The sequence below is a fragment of the Oncorhynchus clarkii genome, chromosome 28 (genome assembly GCF_045791955.1).
Source record: "Oncorhynchus clarkii lewisi isolate Uvic-CL-2024 chromosome 28, UVic_Ocla_1.0, whole genome shotgun sequence".
Lineage (NCBI taxonomy): Eukaryota > Metazoa > Chordata > Actinopteri > Salmoniformes > Salmonidae > Oncorhynchus > Oncorhynchus clarkii.
Genome location: NC_092174.1, coordinates 4,347,029 through 4,365,957, shown reverse-complemented (window position 1 = coordinate 4,365,957; position 18,929 = coordinate 4,347,029). Strand labels below are relative to the sequence as shown.

At 41.9% G+C, this 18,929-nt stretch overlaps 1 protein-coding gene across 5 annotated transcripts in view; it reads right to left on the bottom strand.

The window, feature by feature from the left end:
• Positions 1–16,916, bottom strand: part of LOC139386593 (WD repeat domain 33) — a 42,861-nt gene extending 25,945 nt beyond the window's left edge. For 4 of the 5 annotated variants that reach the window (XM_071132272.1, XM_071132273.1, XM_071132276.1 and 1 more), the window contains exons 1-7: positions 16,728–16,903; positions 13,532–13,759; positions 10,570–10,638; positions 10,234–10,338; positions 6,557–6,652; positions 6,169–6,320; positions 2,228–2,325 (exon numbers count right to left, since the gene is read on the bottom strand). In XM_071132272.1, coding sequence (XP_070988373.1) covers positions 2,228–2,325; positions 6,169–6,320; positions 6,557–6,652; positions 10,234–10,338; positions 10,570–10,638; positions 13,532–13,735 — 724 coding nt within the window. In that variant the 5' untranslated portion in view covers positions 13,736–13,759; positions 16,728–16,903. Of the gene's footprint in view, positions 1–2,227; positions 2,326–6,168; positions 6,321–6,556; positions 6,653–10,233; positions 10,339–10,569; positions 10,639–13,531; positions 13,760–16,727 lie in introns of all 5 variants that reach the window. The other variant, XM_071132275.1, reaches the window with a different exon arrangement.
• Between the last annotated feature and the right edge of the window lie 2,013 nt (positions 16,917–18,929).

Sequence of the window (18,929 nt, the reverse complement as noted above, 5' to 3'; positions counted from 1 at the left end):
GTTTTCATTAAGGATCTCTCTGTAGTTTGCTCTGTTCCACTTTCCCTAGATCCTGACTAGTCTCCCAGTCCCTGCTGCTGAAAAACATCCCCACAACATGATACTGCCACCACCATGCTTCACCTTAGGGATAATGCCAGGTCTCCTCCAGAAGTGACGTTTGGCATTGATGCCAAAGAGTTCAATCTTGGTTTCATCAAACCAGAGAATCTTGTTTGGCAAACTCCAAGCGGGCTGTCATGTGCCTTTTACTGAGGAGTGGCTTCTGTCTAGCTACGCTACCATAAAGGCCTGATTGTTGGAGTGCTGCAGAGATGGTTGTCCTTCTAGAAGTTTCTCCCAATCTCCACAGAGGAACTCAAGAGCCCTGTCGGAGTGACCATCGGGTTCTTGGTCACCTCCCTGACCAAGGAAGGGCATTCTCCCCAGATTGCGCAGTTTGGCCGGGCAGCCAGCTCTTGGAAGTCTTGGTGGTTCCAAACTTCTTCCATTTAAGAATGATGAAGGCCACTGTGTTCTTAGGGACCTTCAATGATGGTATTCTTCCCCAGACCTGTGCCTCGACACAATCCTGTCTCGGAGCTCTACGGACAATTCCTTCGACCTCATGGCTTGGTTTTTGATCTGACATGCACTGTCAACTGTGGGTCCTTATATAGGTGTGTGCCTTTCCAAAATACATCCAATCAATTTAATTTACCACAGGTGGACTCCAATGAAGTTGTAGAAACATCCCAAGGATGATCAATGGAAACAAAATGCACCTGAGCTCAATTTCAAGTCTTATAGCAAAGAGTCTGAATACTTAAGTAAATAAGGTCTGTTTTTATTTATATAAATTCGCAAACATTTCTAAAAAACTATTTTCGCTTTGTTATTATGGGGTATTATGTGGAGATTGTTGGAAAAAAATATTGAATACATTTTAGAACAAGGCTGCAGCGTAACAAAATATGGAAAAAGTCAAGGAGCCTGAATACTTTCCGTATGCACTGTATTAGTGCATGAAATGGTGTTGAAAGATGAACAATAAAGGGGAAGTTCAGTATTGTACAACTTAATGTAAGATAGTTGCTCATGAAAGTAGTTGATGGACCAGTACAAAATGTAAACAGCAACTACAAACTTCAGCCATCGTTATCTAAAAATCTACTTTAAGGTGATTTTTTCAAATCACCTTAAAGTAATTTCAAATTATTAAGCTATTTGGCAATTCAATTTTTAATGGGTGCAACTTGCCCCATTTACTCCCATTGATTTTTAGCTGGCTGTGGCAAAAGTTAGCTCAAGTTTGTGGTAGCTGTTAAAAAATATATATATATAAATGAACCATGGATTACAGTTTCTACTGGCCCATAGACTACTTCAGGGGAAGAACCATTAAACCTAAAGAAATATTAAGGAAAACATTAAGAAACCATCTAACATTAAGGTGCAAAATATGAACTTCCGTTTTAAAACAGTGAATCATTTTGTAATTCTGATATTAAAAGATGACCGCCCAACATAAGCAGTATTGAGACCAAAGATGATCAGTTATGCTTTTCCCTAGATGACCACTACTGTACAACAAAATAAAAACAAACAATAACTTTTTACATAATATAGACATTAAGTCATTAGTACGCTGCTTAAAACTGATTAATGGCAAACTCACTTCTAGCTAGCTAGATAAAAAGAAGCAGCAGTTATTTACTGCAGATAGTGGTGTGAACTGTAACTGCAGCTTCAAAAACCTAGCTATGGTTTATCTAACGCCATAAGTATGGTGTATCAAAAATAATAAACATGAAATATAATATGCTAATGATAGCATGCTAAGTGTCAATACTTCTGTACTGCAGAGCCCAAAGTATTTCACTCATTCAATAACTATTGGAATAACTGTTACTAACCAACTTCACCACGTAAAATACGTACGACATATATGTTTGGAAATTGAACTAGCTTTAGCCTTTATAGCTATATTATATAAAATACAAGTAATGAAATTAAAAGTCAATGCTCATGCAATGTGCCTAGTTGGTGTTGGTCTAGGCCTACCTATACAATCACCAAGGTTTGTGTTCATGGATGGTTCAGACTTATGATTACAGTAAAGGTACATGTTGCGGTGCAGTCACCGAAAAGTGTCTGCAGGAGTATCTTTTTCGGAGGGGGGTGAGTCAGTGTTCAGTGACGTGTATCAATTAGGTACAGCTGTATGTGTATTCAACAGAAAACATACCTCTGAGAATTCTCTCCTCGTGACAGCGTAGAAAGTCCCAGATGCGTACGGTTCCGTCATCAGAGCAAGTGGCAAATTTATTATCCGTAGGTGAGAAACTGAAGACAGAGTGAGGCAGGAAGAGAATCAACAATGCAGGAAGACACAGTTGGGCTCCCAGGGTTTACAACAGGGTCCAATCCTAGTACAACTTAGTACCGTACAACCACTTAGGGGGGCATCTCCTGGGCACAACAGCAACCACTCCCATCAAGCTGTGCAGTGGCATTTAACAAAATTCACAAAACTTGGCCGGACCAGTAATGGAAACTCAAGACAAATACTATTTCATTCAACAGTCTTTCCCCACAACTAACACGTTGAGTCAATAACACTAGAACGTATCTATCCAAAATGAAACACATACACTATATATACACAAACGTATGTGGACACCCCTTCAAAAGAGTGGATTTGGCTATTTCAGCCACTGCCGTGGCTGACCGGTATTTAAAATCGAGCACACAGCCATGCAATTTCCAGACAAACATTGGCAGTAGATTGGCCTTAATGAAGAGCTCAGTGACTTAACGTGGCACCTTTCCAACAAGTCAGTTCATCATATTTCTGCCCTACTAGAGCTGTCCCGGTCAACTGTAAGTGCTGTTATTGTGAAGTGGAAACGTCTAGGAGCAACAACGGATCAGCCGCGAAGTGGTAGACCACACAAGCTCACAGAACAGGAAAGACAAGCGCTGAAGCGCGTAAAAATCTTCTGTCCTCGGTTGCAACACTCACTACCGACTTCCAAACGGCCTCTGGAACCAACGTCTGCACAAGAACTGCTCGACGGAAACTTCATGAAATGGGTTTCCATGGAAGAGCAGCCGCACACAAGCCTAAGAGCACCATGCGCAATGCCAAGCGTCGGCTGGAGAGGTGTAAAGCTTGCCGCTAATGGACTCTGGAGCAGTGGAAACGCCTTCTCTGGAGTGATAATCACGCTTCACCATCTGGCAGTCCAGACGAACGAATCTGGGTTTGGCAGATGCCAGGAGAATGCTACCTTCTCCAATGCAGTGACAACTGTAAAGTTTGGTGGAGGAAGAATAATGGTCTGGGGCTGTTTTTCATGGTTCAGGTTAGGCCCCTTAGTTCCAGTGAAGGGAAATCTTAAAGATACAGCATACAATGACATTCTAGACAATTATGTTCTTCCAACTTTGTGGCAACAGCTTGGGGGAAGGCCCTTTCCCGCTTCAGCATGACAATGCCCTCGTGCACAAAGCAAGGTCCATACAGAAATGGTTTGTTGAGATCGGTGTGGAAGAACTTGACTGGCCTGCACAGAGCCCTGACCTCAACCCCATTGAACACCTTTGGGATGAACTGGAATGCCGACTGAGAGCCAGGCCTAATTGCCCAACATCAGTGTCCAACCTCACTAATGCTCTTGTGGCTGAATGGATGTAGGTCCCCGCAGCAATGTTCCAACATCTTGTGGAAAGCCTTCCCAGAAGAGTGGAGGCTGTTATAGCAGCAAAGGGGGAACTCCATATTAATGCTGGATTTTGGAATGAGATGTTCGATGAGCAGGTGTCCACATACATATGTATAACAATAAAAATGAAAAAACACAATCAGGTCTAAACTGTAACCCAAAAGCAAGCTTCACACTAGACGTAAACCCAAGTTCAATGAATCTTTCACAGTTTACACAAGCATTACCATCTATACTCCACCACAAATGACCAATACCTACAATAAGTGAATTTGTCTTGGCCTTACACTAAAGCAACAGTAAGCAAGCCAGCTAAAAATCGAAGTTCTGTTGAAATTCAAAATGAAATCTAAACCTGCCCTTCTTATCAACATGCACAATATCTGCAAGTGATTCATGATCTTCAACAACTCTTAGTCAGTCCCATTGCGGTCCTACCCACCTCAATTCCTATTCCCTTCAGTGGAATAATGCGCATTAACTAATCAGATTTGTGCACACAAACAAGTAGAATCTAGGGGAATACGTAACTCGGATGTCTAGTGTGAGATTATAGAGCAGTAGTATTTGACCAACTGAACTTCTGTAGAGATATGTCCCAGGTGGTCTGTTTTGTGGATCAAGCAATATACACTTTACAAAATGATGGAAATGATAAGCAGTGGCACCATATTATTTCCAGATTTGCTTAGGCCTAGGTCTGAAAACAGACAAACTGATTTATTTTTACAGCGTCATGAGGTAGTGCATTCCTGTTAGTCAATCAGATAATATGGCTCCATCTGTAGTCGGAGCAACAGTTGTAACATGGTGATGAACTAACATACTAGAGCCCCCCTGACCACCCAGCCTATAGGCCCGAACTTGACTCATACCAACAGCAAAGACAGCCTACACCTGACATAACAGACACCTGAGGAACTTCTTGACTAGTTCCCTAATTGCAATCTTCAGTTTGAGCATAGCCATCAATGCTTGTATGATGGCAGTGCCCTTATCCTCCTGTTACAATTTTCTCAGGGCTACGGCCACAGCCCTGAGACACTTTATTTTCAATTGGTCCTGGAGATTCAATGCACGTTAAAAACATTAACAACAAGACAGTAAAAGTGTCTCACAAACATTAACAGTCAAAGAAAATAAGTTGTGGCATTGAGAAATGATGTATTCAAAAGGTGAAGCTTTAAGTTGTTTTAGGTCAGAGATAAACCCAGCATAAAACCCTATTCATGATCTTTATTGAATATTTTCGTAAAGCTCCATGAAGGCAACCACCACCAAAGGTAGAAATATACACAATGGCAACCTTTAATTCCATAAATCCCTCTAACTCCACCGCCCCATTCAATGTAGATATTAATATAGCAATATGTAACTTTTTGGCTGACCCAACCAAATGCACATAGAAAAGTGTGTCATAGATCAATCACTCATTGAAAGCAAGTCTAAGAAGCGGTAGATTTGTTCTATGTGCACTATTTCTATACTTCCCGTTCTTAAGTTTCGTTTTTGCATCTTTTACTTTCGGTTCTGTACACAAGCTTCAAACAGCTGAAAATGCAATATTTCACAGCGGTTTAGATGGTACAATGATTCTCTACACTATACTTGCTTGTTTTGTCACAACCTGACAATTAGGCGAACTGTTCGAATTTTAGCAACGAAAGAGCGATTTCGGCATAGTGCATTTTTTACTTTGAATATAGCAGGGTTATTGGAGTGGTGGGAAGGTGGGTGGTCGAAGCAACCTTGTGGGTAGCATAGGAATTATAAGTGAAGGGTGATAGCCAACTGCTCTAACCCCAGAGGAAATTTGGTTGCGTGTTCAACAGAAATAAAGTCTTTATTCAAGAAGCTATGGGGTCACTTGTGGATGTGGGTTTTGTTACTGGGATAAATTAAATGGGAGACAACATGGGAGTGGCAATATTGGTGGATTCAAAAGGTGGGAATTGTAGATATGCATTTGCCTACATCGCAAAAAACTTCAAACCAACCATGGGACTGTGGTAAAGTGTGTGCATGGAGAGACCCTATGTGTGTCCATAAGAGGGATAATACTGTCCCCTTGTGGAAGTGCGCCACATTCAAAACTCCCTATGCAGCAACGTCAAGTGCAACCTCTCCACTTTATTCGGTATTAGTCTGTCCCCTGGGCTCATCTATGTAAACCAGTAGTCTTTTAACGTGCGCCAATACCTTTTGAATATAGATATAGATCAACACTTTATTTAACAACACCGTGAAAATCAACCTTTTCTGTACATAGTAGTTATGTATAGAAAAAATCAAGATACACAACTCATCATGAGCCACAGGCAATGATGATGGCAATAAGAAAAGATCAGTGCAGTGTTGCGACAGCACAGACGTACATTTATCAATCATTTTCAGGGGAAACAGCAATAACAACAGTAATAGGCTGGGGTTAACTACAGAAAATGGTAGATTGTGTATAGACCTGGCCTCTCTAATCGCCTCCTTGTGAGCCTGGAACATCTTGACGTTGTTCATGTTGGACTGCCAGTACTTGACATAGCCGCCGTGGTCAGCCGTCAGCATCCACATGTCGTTGTGAGACCAGGTCATGGCCCGCACAGGGCTGTCATGGGCCTGAGGGGAGTAGAGAGAGACGTAGTCAGAGAGAGCACTAGGACCAAAAACACAGGGCTGGAGACACATTTCTAGAAGACAGTGGATATACAGCTGACATTTCTTGTGGTTCCAAGAGGTGGTTCGCTAACCCCATGCCTAACCTTAAACTTTTTTTTAAGAAAGTGTATTCAGCCGGCGGAGCCAAAGGTTAAGTTAATTGTAAAGTGTTGTAGGAGGGAGGATTCAATGTTCACCTGTAAGATGGTCTCAAAGTTGAAGGTGAGTCCGTTCCACAAGGTGAACTCCCCACTGGAGGCTCCTGTGACAAGACGCCTCCCCTCAGGAGTCCACTATGAACGAGGGAGAGGGATGGAGGAGACATGGAGAAAGGGAGAAATAGTTTGATCAATTAAAGGGGTAATGAAGAAGGGAACAAAAAATAGGCAAGAAAAGGAAGAGAGTGAGAATGAACTTAGTAATCACATTCTGAAGTGCCCATTTATATTCTGCAGAAAACTCATTTCCTGGTGGGCCAAGTGTGTGGCTTTTGGCTTATCCCTTGTACTTGATTGATCAATTAAGTGCAAGAGCTATGTTGCCATAAACTTATCCAATGATTTTTGTCGACATTTAAAAAGTTTGCATAGAAAATGGATGCAACAAATGGCTGCTACGTTGCATTTCCATTGAACTGTTGTGTCGATAAAAACAGCTGGACGTAATGACAAAAAAAGTCAGCTAAAACCTTGTGTCGAATAAAAATGTAGTGGTTGAAGTGACTGCCCTCCCACCTAACTGTTTCATGTCTCAGGTAGCCCACAAAAGTCAGCATGGATACAATGCAAGAATTGACTAATATTTGCCATATTCTAATAATTCTCATGTGCCAACGTATCGCCACGGTCCGTGCCATGGTGTAACTTGCCCTCCCCGGGGCACAACTGAGACAGAGGACAAGTACATTAGTGTATAGTTTGAGAAACAGACGCCTCACAAGTCCTCAACTAGCAGCTTCATTAAATAGTATCCGCAAAACACCAGGATCAATGTCAACAGTGAAGAGGCGACTCCGGCAGAGTTTCTCTGTCCAGTGTCTGTGTTCTTTTGCCCATCTTTTTCTTTTCTTTTTATTGGCCAGTCTGAGATACGCCTCTTCACTGTTGACGTTCAGACTGGTGTTTTGCGGGTACTATTTAATGAAGCTGCCAGTTGACTTGTGAGGAGTCTGTCTAGTTTTAGAAACATTCTAATGTACTTGTCCTCTTGCTCAGTTGTGCACCGGGGCCTCCCACTCCACTTTCTATTCTGGTTAGAGACCGTTTGCGCTGTTCTGTGAAGGGAGTAGTACACAGCGTTGTACAAGATCTTCAGTTTCTTGGCAATTTCTCGCATGGAATAGCCTTCCATTCGTAGAACATAAATAGACTGACGAGTTTCAGAAGAAAGATCCTTTGTTTCTGGCCATTTTGAGCCTGTAATCAAACCCACAAATTCTGATTCTCCGGATACTCAACTAGTCTAAATAAGGACAATTTTATTGCTTCTTTAATCAGAACAAGTTTTCAGCTGTGCTAACACATTTGCAAAAGGGTTTTCTAATGATCAATTAGCCTTTCAAAATTATAAACTTGGATAAGCTAAAACAACGTGCCTTTGGAACACAGGAGTGATGGTTACTGATAATGGGCCTCTGTACGCCTATGTCGATATTTCATTAAAACACCTGCAGTTTCCAGCTACAATAATAATTTACAACAACATTAACAATGTCCACATTGTATTTCTGAGCAAATTAATGTTATTTTAAATGGAAAAATGTTGCTTTTCTTTCAAAAACAAGGACATTTCTAAGTGACCCCCAACTTTGAACGGTGGTGTATGTTTTAGCACGATGTTCCAAATGCTTGTATCGCAAGAATCAAGGTATTTTTCTTAGTGTCTCTCTTTTTGGTCTCGTTTCCTTCGCTCCATCTGTGCTGTGTGCACCTTCCCCTTCGCACAGACACCAAGCCCCTCCCCCTGCCACTCACAAAAAAAGGGACGAAAGATCACGTCTTTCTCTCTGACAACAAGCCGTTTCAACTCGCTATTTGCATTTAAGGTATGTCTCAACATGTAATAAGAGGAGAACTTAACCTTTGTAACAATACCCTTAAACATAAAGGATTAGCTGGCTACTCACAAGCGGAAAGGCACACACCTGTCTATGTAAGATCCCACAGTTGACAGTGAATGTCAGAGCAAAAACCAGGCCAGGAGGAGGTCGGAGGAATTGTCCATAGCGCTCCGAGACAGGATTGTGTCGAGGCACAGATCTGGGGAAGGGTATCAAAAAATGTCTGCAGCATTGAAGTTCCCCAAGAACAAAGTGGCCTCAATCATTCTTAAATTGTGTTTCTCTGTGGAGATGGGAGAACCTTCCAGAAGGACCACCATCTCTGCAGCACTCAACCAATCAGGCCTTTATGGGAGAGTGGCCAGACAGAAGCCACTCCTCATTGAAAGGCACATGACAGCCTGCTTGGAGTTTGCCAAAAGGCCACAGAAGGACTCTCAGACCATGAAAAACAAGATTCTCTGTTCTGATGAAACCAAGATTGAACTCTTTGGTCTGAATGCCAAGTGTCGCGCCTGGAAGAAACCTAGCACCATCGCTACGGTGAAGCATGGTGGTGGCAGCATCACGCTGTGGGGATTTTTTTAATTGTCAGGGACTGGGAGACTAGTCAAGATCGAGGAAAAGACGAACGGAGTGAAAACCTGCTCAGGACTTCAGACTGGAGTGAAGGTTGACCTTCCAACAGGAAAATGACCCTACACAGGAGTGGCTTCGGCACAAGTCTTTGAATGTTCTTGAGTGGCCCAGCCAGAGCATGAACCCGATCGAACATCTCTGGAGAGACCTGAAAATAGCTGTGCAGAGACACTTCCCATCCAACCGGACAAAGCTTGAGAGGATCTGCAGAGAAGAGTTGGGAGAATCTCCCCAAATACAAGTGTGACAAGCTCTTAGCGTCATACCCAAGAAGATTCGAGGCTATAGACATTGCCAAAGGTGCTTCAACACAGTACTGAGTAAAGAGTCTGAATACTTATGTAAACATGATATCATTTTGTTTTCTTTCTAAAAACCTGTTCTTGCTTAGTCATTATGGGTATTGTGTGTAGATTGATGAAAAAATATATACATTTATCAATTTTAGAAAAGGATGTGACGTAACAAAATGTGGAAAAAGGCAAGGGAACTGAATACTTTCCGAATGCACTGTATATCATGAATTGCCCATTAGTTTAAATAATAATAATAATAATAATGTAATAAAAGCTTTTTAGGCCTTATAGCCCAGCCCCAATTCGGAGGTAAAACTTGCATCCAGCCAACCAGAAAAGCAAGGCGAAGATATTCAGGCATTCTTGAAAGTCAGAACAATCCTTCTCCAGCAAATAAACATTTTTATATTTGGGGGAAAAATTAGATTTAGCAAGCAGTAGGCATTTAATTTAAAATGTGGACTGGAGCTATATAGATACGCGTACCTTCAAATACCTTCAAAACTATTCGGCAATTATTTTTATTTTTTAAAACACAGTTTCCATCATTTGTCGCAGTAAAAAAAGTTAAGCAAAATAAAATCCATCCGCTGATCAGAAGAACTTTGTCCATCTTAGGAACATTTCTGCTATAGCCACCTTTTCCATTACACATGTCACAATGTTTTTTGCGTCATTGCTGTCTATGGAAACCTGCCTAATGATTAGTTAGGAACTCCCTTCACCTGGTTGTCTCGGTCTTAATTGGACATAAAATGAACAGAAACAGCCCTCCAGGAATTGAGTGACACCCTTGTAATATGGGCTTCACATGGTCTCAGAAAAATACAAGTAGTCTGCCCTGAACAAGTGCGGAAAGTGTGAGGGAAAAGAAACTTACCCTTATGACAAAGACAGGGCACTTCACTTTGTTCGTGGAAGTTCGGACAAACTTTGTGGTAACTGCATTCATGGGGTTACTCAAGATGCCCACAGGAGGAACCAGCTACAAGAGCCAGAGGAATAAAGGGAGATGACTGAGAAAAATACACACATTTCAGCATACTGTCTACAAATGGGTACAACATTTATCAGATCTAGCCAGGAACAAGGACTTGCTAACACCCTGACACAGATTCATTGATAGCATATTTTCTTCTTAGATTACGGACACCAGAAGGTCAAAATCACAGTTTTAACTGTAAATCATATAAGCCTAGTATCTGTCCACACTTACATCATTGTAGCATCCTGCATCTGGTTGGATGGCACGGAAATCTCTGTGGTCTCGCTGCCACAAACGATTCTGCAGTCAAGAAAAAAAGAGAGCATTTAAGGAACCATGAAAAATGGACAAAGGTCTTTGCATTTAAACACATTTTAGCCAAATACATACAGTTCAATCGGAAAGTATTCAGTCCCCTTTACTTCTTTCACATTTTGTTATGTTATAGCCTTATTCTACAATGGATTAAATAAAACATTTTCCTCAATCTACACACAACACACCATAATGCCAAAGCTAAAAACAGGTTTAGACATTTTTGCAAATGCATTAAAAATAGCAAAAATACTTTACATAAGTATTCAGACCATTTGCTATAAGACTCAAAATTGAGCTCAGGTGCATCCTGTTTCCATTGATCGTCCTTGAGATGTTTCTACAACTTGGAGTCCACCTGTGGTCAATTCAATTGATTGGACATGATTTGAGTGGTGCAAGCGGCTCCCAAGAGGCGCAGCAGTCTAAGGCACTGCATCTCAGTGCAAGAGGCTTCAGTACAATCCCTGGTTCGAATCCAGGCTGTATCGCATCTGGCCGTGATTGGGAGTCCCATAGGGCGGCGCACAATTGGCTCAGCATCGTCCGGGTTTGGCCAGGGTAGGCATCTGACTTGCCTAGTTAAATAAAGGTTACATTTAAAACCGAGCCATGATGTCGAAGGTAGATCTTCGTGACATGATTGTGTCCAGGCACAGATCTGTGGAAGGAAAATGTCTGCAGCATTGATGGTCCCCAAGAACACAGGGGCATCTACCATTCTTAAAAATAAGAAGTTTGTAACCACCAAGACTCTTCCTAGAGCTGGCCGCCCAGCCAAACTGAGCAATCGGGTGAGAAGGGCCTTCGTCAGGGAGATGACCAAGAACCGAATGGTCACTGACAGAGCTCCAGAGTTTATCTGTGGAGATGGGAGAACCTTCCATAAGGACAACCATCTCTGCAGCACTCCAAAAATCAGGCCTTTATGGGAAAGTGGCCAGACGGAAGCCCCTCAGTAGAAGGCATATGACAACCTGCTTGGAGTTTTCCAAAAGGCACCTATAGGACTCTCAGATCATGAGAAATAAGATTCTCTGGTCTGATGAGACCAAGATTGAACACTTTGGCCTGAATGCCAAGCGACACGTCTAGAGGAAACCTGGCACCATCCCTACGGTGAAGCATGGTGGTGGCAGCATCATGCTGTGGGGATGTTTTTCAGCGGCAGAGACTGGGAGACTAGTCCGGTTTGAGGTAAAGATGAACAAAGCAAAGTACAGAGAGATCCTTGATGAAAACCTGCTTCCCGAGCACTCAGGACAGACTGGGGCGAAGGTTCACCTTCCAACAGGACAGCGATCCTAAGCACACAGCCAAGACAACGCAGGAGTAGCTTCGGAACAAGTCTCAATGTCCTTGAGTGGCCAGGCCAGAACCCAGACTTGAACCAGATCGACCATTTTAGGAGACAGCTGTGCAGCAACGCTCCACATCCAACCTGACAGAGCTTGAGGATCTGCAGCGAAGTGGGAGAAACTCCACAAATACAGGTGTGCCAAGCCTGTAGCGTCATAGCAAAGAAGACTTGAGGCTGTAATCGCTGCCAAAGGTGCTTCAACAAAGTACTGAGTAAAGGGCCTCTATACTTATGTAAATTATACTTTTTTTTATTATTATAAATTAGCTGATTTGATTTTTTACAAAAACAGTTTTTGCTTTGTCATTATGGGGTAGTGTGTGTAGATTGGTTAGGGGGATTTTTTAAAATCGATTTTAGAATAAGGCTGTAACGTAACAAAAAGTGGAAAAGGTCTAGGGCTCTGAATACTTTCCAAATGCACTGTACATACGTGGGAGTGAGTGCTCAAGTACAGCTCTCCACGTTCATTGTCATGTCTGCGTGTGGATATTAGAAACTGGCCGTGTCTGAATACCCGTACTTGCATTCTAAATAGAAGTAATGTTGGGTATGGGCAAAAATTAAGCTTTTATAACATTTTGAAAATGTAGTATCCTTTAAATGCCAGGATGTCATACTCATTTAGGATTTTCATATAGTAAAATTTGCTGCACACTATTGAGGAAGAGAAACATCAATGAAGACAGTTGTCAGCTGGTCAGCGCATGCTCAGAGTACGCGTCCTGGTAATCCGCCTGGCCCTGTGGCCTTGTGAGTAAGACCTTTAAACAGGTCGACATTCACATCGGCTATGGACAGCGTGATCACTTAGTCCCCTGGAACAGGTGGTGCTCTCATGCATGGTTTCATGTTTGCCTCGAAGCGAGCATAGAAAGAATTCAGTTAGTCTGGTAGGGTTGCGTCACTGGGCAGCTTCTGGCTGGGTTTCCCTTTGTAATTTGTGAGTTTGCCAGCCCTGCCACATCCAATGAGCCAAAGAGCGTCAGAGAAGTTGTAGTAGGATTCGATCGTTCATAATATTTGTCAAACATTACCAGCATTTAGCCTATATTTATGTAATTAAAAATCTTGTTAAAGTTCGGCTACTTTTTCTGGCACTTCCCTCGTGTCAGCATCGGTTTGGACATGACACTGTAAGCCAATATCACCTGCATATTACCTACTCTTTGACATACAGGCTTTTTTTATGTACGTAAAGGCCTACATGAAAAACAGATTTGAATATTATTCCAATGTTGGCCTTTGATCAGAATAAATAGTTTGATAGTGATTTGTGTATTTATTTTATTTCTTGGATGATTTTTATTTTACTTGTCTTGGGAAATAGGACAAGTGTTAATGTTGAGCCCTGAGCTGCTATCCAATGCAGCGCCATTACTCTGTGCACAAAGTCCAGTTTCTCTAGAAACACGCCTGTGCTTTGGTAGCTGGAAAAATGTTGTTCATTGAGTGGGTCACAAGAGAACTCAAAAGTTTGGTCACAAAATAACTGATGCTTCAGGTCACGTCCATTACCTCCAGGTGTCTAATGACCGAGGGGTTGTAGTCGATGGTCTTGCGGTTGACAGCCTTACGCATGCGCTTGCCGTCGAAGGTGAGCTGCTGCATCGCCTGCTGCTGGGCGAAGTCGGGGCGCTTGTAGAAGAGCTGCCGTGGTGCCTGGTGCTGGAACCGCGGCATGTGGAAGAACCGTGGCGGGGAGCTGGTGTCCGTTGCCATGGTCAATCTGCTGCTCCTTTAAACCTGGGAAGAGATGGAAAATGGGGGCGGAGGTGAGAGGCAATTGATCGGTTGGTTGAAAAGTAATGTGTCATGAGTACAGAGAAAATGCTAAACAACACAATATTCTCACAAAACACTTGGACAGTGCTTCTTCAAAATATAGCGTACTAAATCAATTTTGAAAGGGCATCAAAGCCATCTCATCGGGTCTAACAGGTTTGTGCAGCCATTATTTAGGAGATTAATTATACTGTAACTACAGATGACAAATTCAGCTTTGGCCCATGTAACTGATTGGGCATGGAATTTGCAACATTCCTCTACCAAGAAGCTTTATCACCACCAACATCCACAATATACAATTCTCAGAACAGTCAACTTATAAGTAGACTCTGTCTAATTGCAGAGTTCTTTCTGTCTTTTCAAAAAACAAGACATGACACCTCCCCTGACTGGACAGGCACAGCTGAAACTGCGAACATATACCACAGGTGGGAAGTGATCACAGTTTTAGACAAATCTAGGATCAGCCGATCCAACCCCAAATTCTAACAATCTTAAAGTAGGCATATTTATTAGGGCCGGGATGATACCAATTAGTATCGTGGCAAGAAAACAAACAAAGCAGATATGAACTTATTTAGGAAATCAGCCCTAATGTTGGAAACAAAACATTATGTTGTCATCCAGTCACATTTATTTAATTTTCCAAGCTATAGCACAATATTTCACATACAGCAGGTTCTTAAAGAATCAAAGAGTTTGGTGTGCTTCGTGTTTTCACCTTTGTCATGGAAAAAAACAATGTTGCGATACTGATACCTTCACAGGCCTACTATTCAGGTCAATAAAAACATCTGACCCTGGACTAGCAGTGACTGATGTAAATCAGTTCAGATGAGTTCTAGTTTGATGAGCTTGCAAATATGGGCAAGTCTAAATAAATGAGTGTCAAAAGGGGTGTTGTTGCAACAGGTTTCCAGACTTTTGTTGCACGTCTCTCATAACAAGAGGGATTGAAACAAACAAAAAAACATGGCTTCAGTCATACCATCTTGCAAGCATCAATTATAGGTTACATTTAAACGTTGTTCTGTCATACTATCGTAAACAAGCTTATTAATCTGTACATTGAACCTATGGTGAACCTAGGTGTACAGCAAGCCTGCCATGAACACAATTCAAACTAAGAATGCAACAGTCAGTCTACGCTACTTCACTGTGACATTCATGTATGCCGCATGTAAGCAGTACCTAAGTGAGCTTTGAGCACCCCACTTTCCACACAAACTCAATTTAGGCAAATTAGCCTATGTATAGGCCTACTAGAGCAACAACATTCAGTACTGTACACACATTTGCAGAAAACATCTCAATGACACCAAAGAAAACACTCCCGGCTGCCTTCTGCCTTTTATCCACAGCATAGGCATAAGGCTGGGTTTTACATAAAGGAAAATGACCAGAAACATCAAAACACAAACATATCCTACAACTAGAAGTGATACTAATATGTTTATGATCAGAGTGGGACCACTTATAATAATTGGGCAATATTCCAACATGCTCTGGTCCCACACTGTAGCCAACTCCTTTATCAATGTCATACATGTTATGTCATACCTGTTTAGCATGAAACGTGTTTGGCATGACAATGAATGAACACAGTTGCCTAAAGAACAAACAAAATGTATCACAAGGCTAATCAAAGTGCATTTCATTACACTTTCACATGTAAATAACTAAATGAACAGACATTTTACATAATGTGGTAATAAAAACAGACCCCACTGGCAGTAATACCCTTTATCAAACGTTAAGCTCAGAAACTTCACAAAATGACTCGTATCAAATAGGCTAGTTGACAAAATTGTCTCATGTCATTCTTTTCAATACATCAACATTTTCCCAACATGTGTCCATAATAAAATCCACTTTATTTTGTGCATAAGGACACTCCATTATAACCAGGACACTAGTGAGGAAATATGCAGTGATTCGGTGTGCAAATTGTTCCTTGTTGGATTTGTATATTTGACAACTTCCACGTAAGTCCAAAAGTAAGCGATAAAGCGGTTTAATTGACAAACATAACTACCTTGTGAGGGCAACAAATGCAACTATTCAAACAACTTTATTTGTACCCCTAGCCCGGGTCCAAAATATAGCATACTGCGATGTGTCCAAAGCCAGCATGGTTGGGAGGTAGCTAGCTAGCTAACGTCAACTGGAATCTGCTTCTAGGCTAATTGATTAGCTAACTAAAATTACCCGAAAAGTTATTACGTCCAGAGTCAGAGATGTAGCTAACTACCAGTAGTTAACTAAGGTTGGTTAGCTATTGGTTACTAAGACAGCTAGCTAAATGTATAAGCTATCTGGCTACTGTTTCAGTTCTAAGAGTCTGAATTTCTTGCCGCGGTAACGTTATCTAGCTAGCAGCACACGAGGTTTCTATGCTAGTTAGCGAACCAGCTAATGCTAGCAAGCGCACAGTAGATCCTGGCAACCAGTGATCGGCTGATTAGCTAAGTTAACGTGAAGTTACACTTGCTGGTTTGGTTGTTATCCAAGTTGTTGACCAACTGCAATAGTCAAGACCCCAATAGTATTTTATTTGGGGGAAACTAAGCCTAAAGTTAGCCAACTAGTTAAATTGATGTCAACAAGCCATTAACGTTACTAGTCTTGGAAATGGACGAGGTGGTGGCTAGCCAGCTAACGTTAACGCTTGCTAGCTAATTCTTAGCTAACGTAGGTCAATATGAATAACAAAGAAAAACGTTAGTTAGCTGCCAAACAATTAAGGGATTAGTTTACGGTGTATGGATGGATAGTAAGCTATTTCAAGGTTTGTGTCTAACACGAAAATAGACATCACAATCCGTTCCTCTTCAAATTGATGTTTTGTTCCTGACTTGACAACGTAATTAAATGGCGCCCGGTGGAAGTCGTCTTTACAACAACAACGCGATGCTTAGAAACTCACCAACAATATCCAATGCAGAGTTATCTAGCTATGGATAACTAGATTCTTCTCAGATATACTCTTTTTGAGAATCATAAGCGCCTCAAAGTTTATTGAAAATGTATCGGTTTGTCACTTCTCGTGTTTAGCCACCTACGCCGGCCTCCATTTCGGCGCTTTCTCCTCGTTCAGCTTCTATTTTTTTTCAACACGACTGACTACATTACGCCTGCGGTTGGAGTTTCAAACGTCATCACGTAATTAGGGTACTGGTACTACTACTACAACTAATAATAATAATAACAATAAGAGGATTCGATCATCTGGACCAGGCGCCCGGGTAGGCGTCTATTGCACCCTTACAAAAAAGATTGCAGTTTTAAAATCTGCATTAACTGCAGTCAACTGTGTTATTTTGGACGCATTAATCGCAGAATAACTGCAGTTGAACCGCAGTTATACTGCAAAATTACTGAAGTAAAGAAAATGTTATTTTGGACGCAGCATACTACAGTTATAATGCACTCTAACTGCAGTTATACTGCACTCTAACTGCAGTTATACTGCACTCTTATTGCAATCGTTTTCCTCAAGGGTGGAAAGTTGATTACATTTTTTTTCAATATGACTGACTACATTAAGCCTGCAGTAAAATATTCCTAATGTCATCACATAATTAGGGTACTGTTACTACTACTACTAGCTACTACTGTCACGAGTCCGATCGAGGGTGGCTCCCCTTCCCGTTCGGGTGGCGCTCGGCGGTCGTCGTTGCCGGCCTATTAGCTGCCACTGATTTTCTTTCCTCCCCCTCCTTGTATGTTTATTGTTAGCACCTGTTAGTTAATGATTAGTTGGGCTTTATTAGACAGCCTGTTTCTTTGTGCGGGATTACTTATTGTAACCGTTGTGTATGTAGTAGACGAACGTGTTGTTCCTGGTCATGTAGTCTGCTGTACTGTTCTCGTACCCCGTGTTTGGGGCATTTCTTTTTGAGCACCCAATGTTTCGTGAGTGCATTAAATAGCACAGAAGTGAACTCTCTGTTTCCTGCGTCTGACTCGACACCCGGAGCGTTACAACTACTACAAATAATAAGGGTATCCAATTAATCTGGACCGGGCGAGTGTAGCAAAATGCTTGTGCTTCTAGTTCCGACAGTGCAGCAATATCTAGCAAGTAATATCTAACAATTCCACAACAAATACGTAATGCACACAAATCTATGTAATGGAATAAGAATATATAAATATATGGATGAACAATGACAGAGTGGCATAGGCTAAGATGCAAAAGATAGTATGGAATACAGTATATACATATGAGATGAGTAATGCAAGATAAACTCAGCAAAAAAAGAAACGTCCTCTCACTGTCAAGTGCGTTTATTTTCAGCAAACTTAACGTGTAAATATTTGTATGAACATAACAAGATTCAACCTCCAAATCGATCCCGCTCCAAAGTACAGGCATCGGTGTAACGCTCATTCCTTCAACGATAAACCCGAATCTGACCATCACCCCTGGTGAGACAAAACCACGACTCGTCAGTGAAGAGCACTTTTTACCAGTCCTGTCTGGTCCACCCCTGGTGGGTTTGTGCCCATAGGCGACGTAGTTGCCGGTAATGTCCATACAACAGGCCTAAAAGCCCTCAGTCCAGCCTCTCTCAGCCTATTGCGGAGAGTCTGAGCACTGTTTGAGGGATTGTGCAATCCTGGTGTACTTCGGGCAGTTGTTGTTGCCATCCTGTACCTGTCCCACAGGTGTGATGTTCGGATGTACCGATCCTGTGCAGGTGTTGATACACGTGGTCTGCCACTGCAAGGACGATCAGCTGTCCGTCCTGTCTCCCTGTAGCGCTGTCTTAGGCGTCTCACAGTACTGACATTGCAATGTATTGCCCTGGCCACATCTGCGGTACTCATGCCTCCTTGCAGCATGCCTATGGCACGTTCACGCAGATGAGCAGGGACCCTGAGCATCTTTCTTTTGGTGTTTTTCAGTCTTTAGTGTCCTAGGTTTTCATAACTGTGACCTTAATTGCCTACCGTCTGTAATCTGTTTGTCTTAACGACCGTTCCACAGGTGCATGTTCATTAATTGTTTATGGTTCAATGAACAAGCATGGGAATCAGTGTTTAAACCCTTTACAATGAAGATCTGTGAAGTTATTTGGATTTTTACTAATTATCTTTGAAAGGCAGGGTCCTGAAAAAGGGA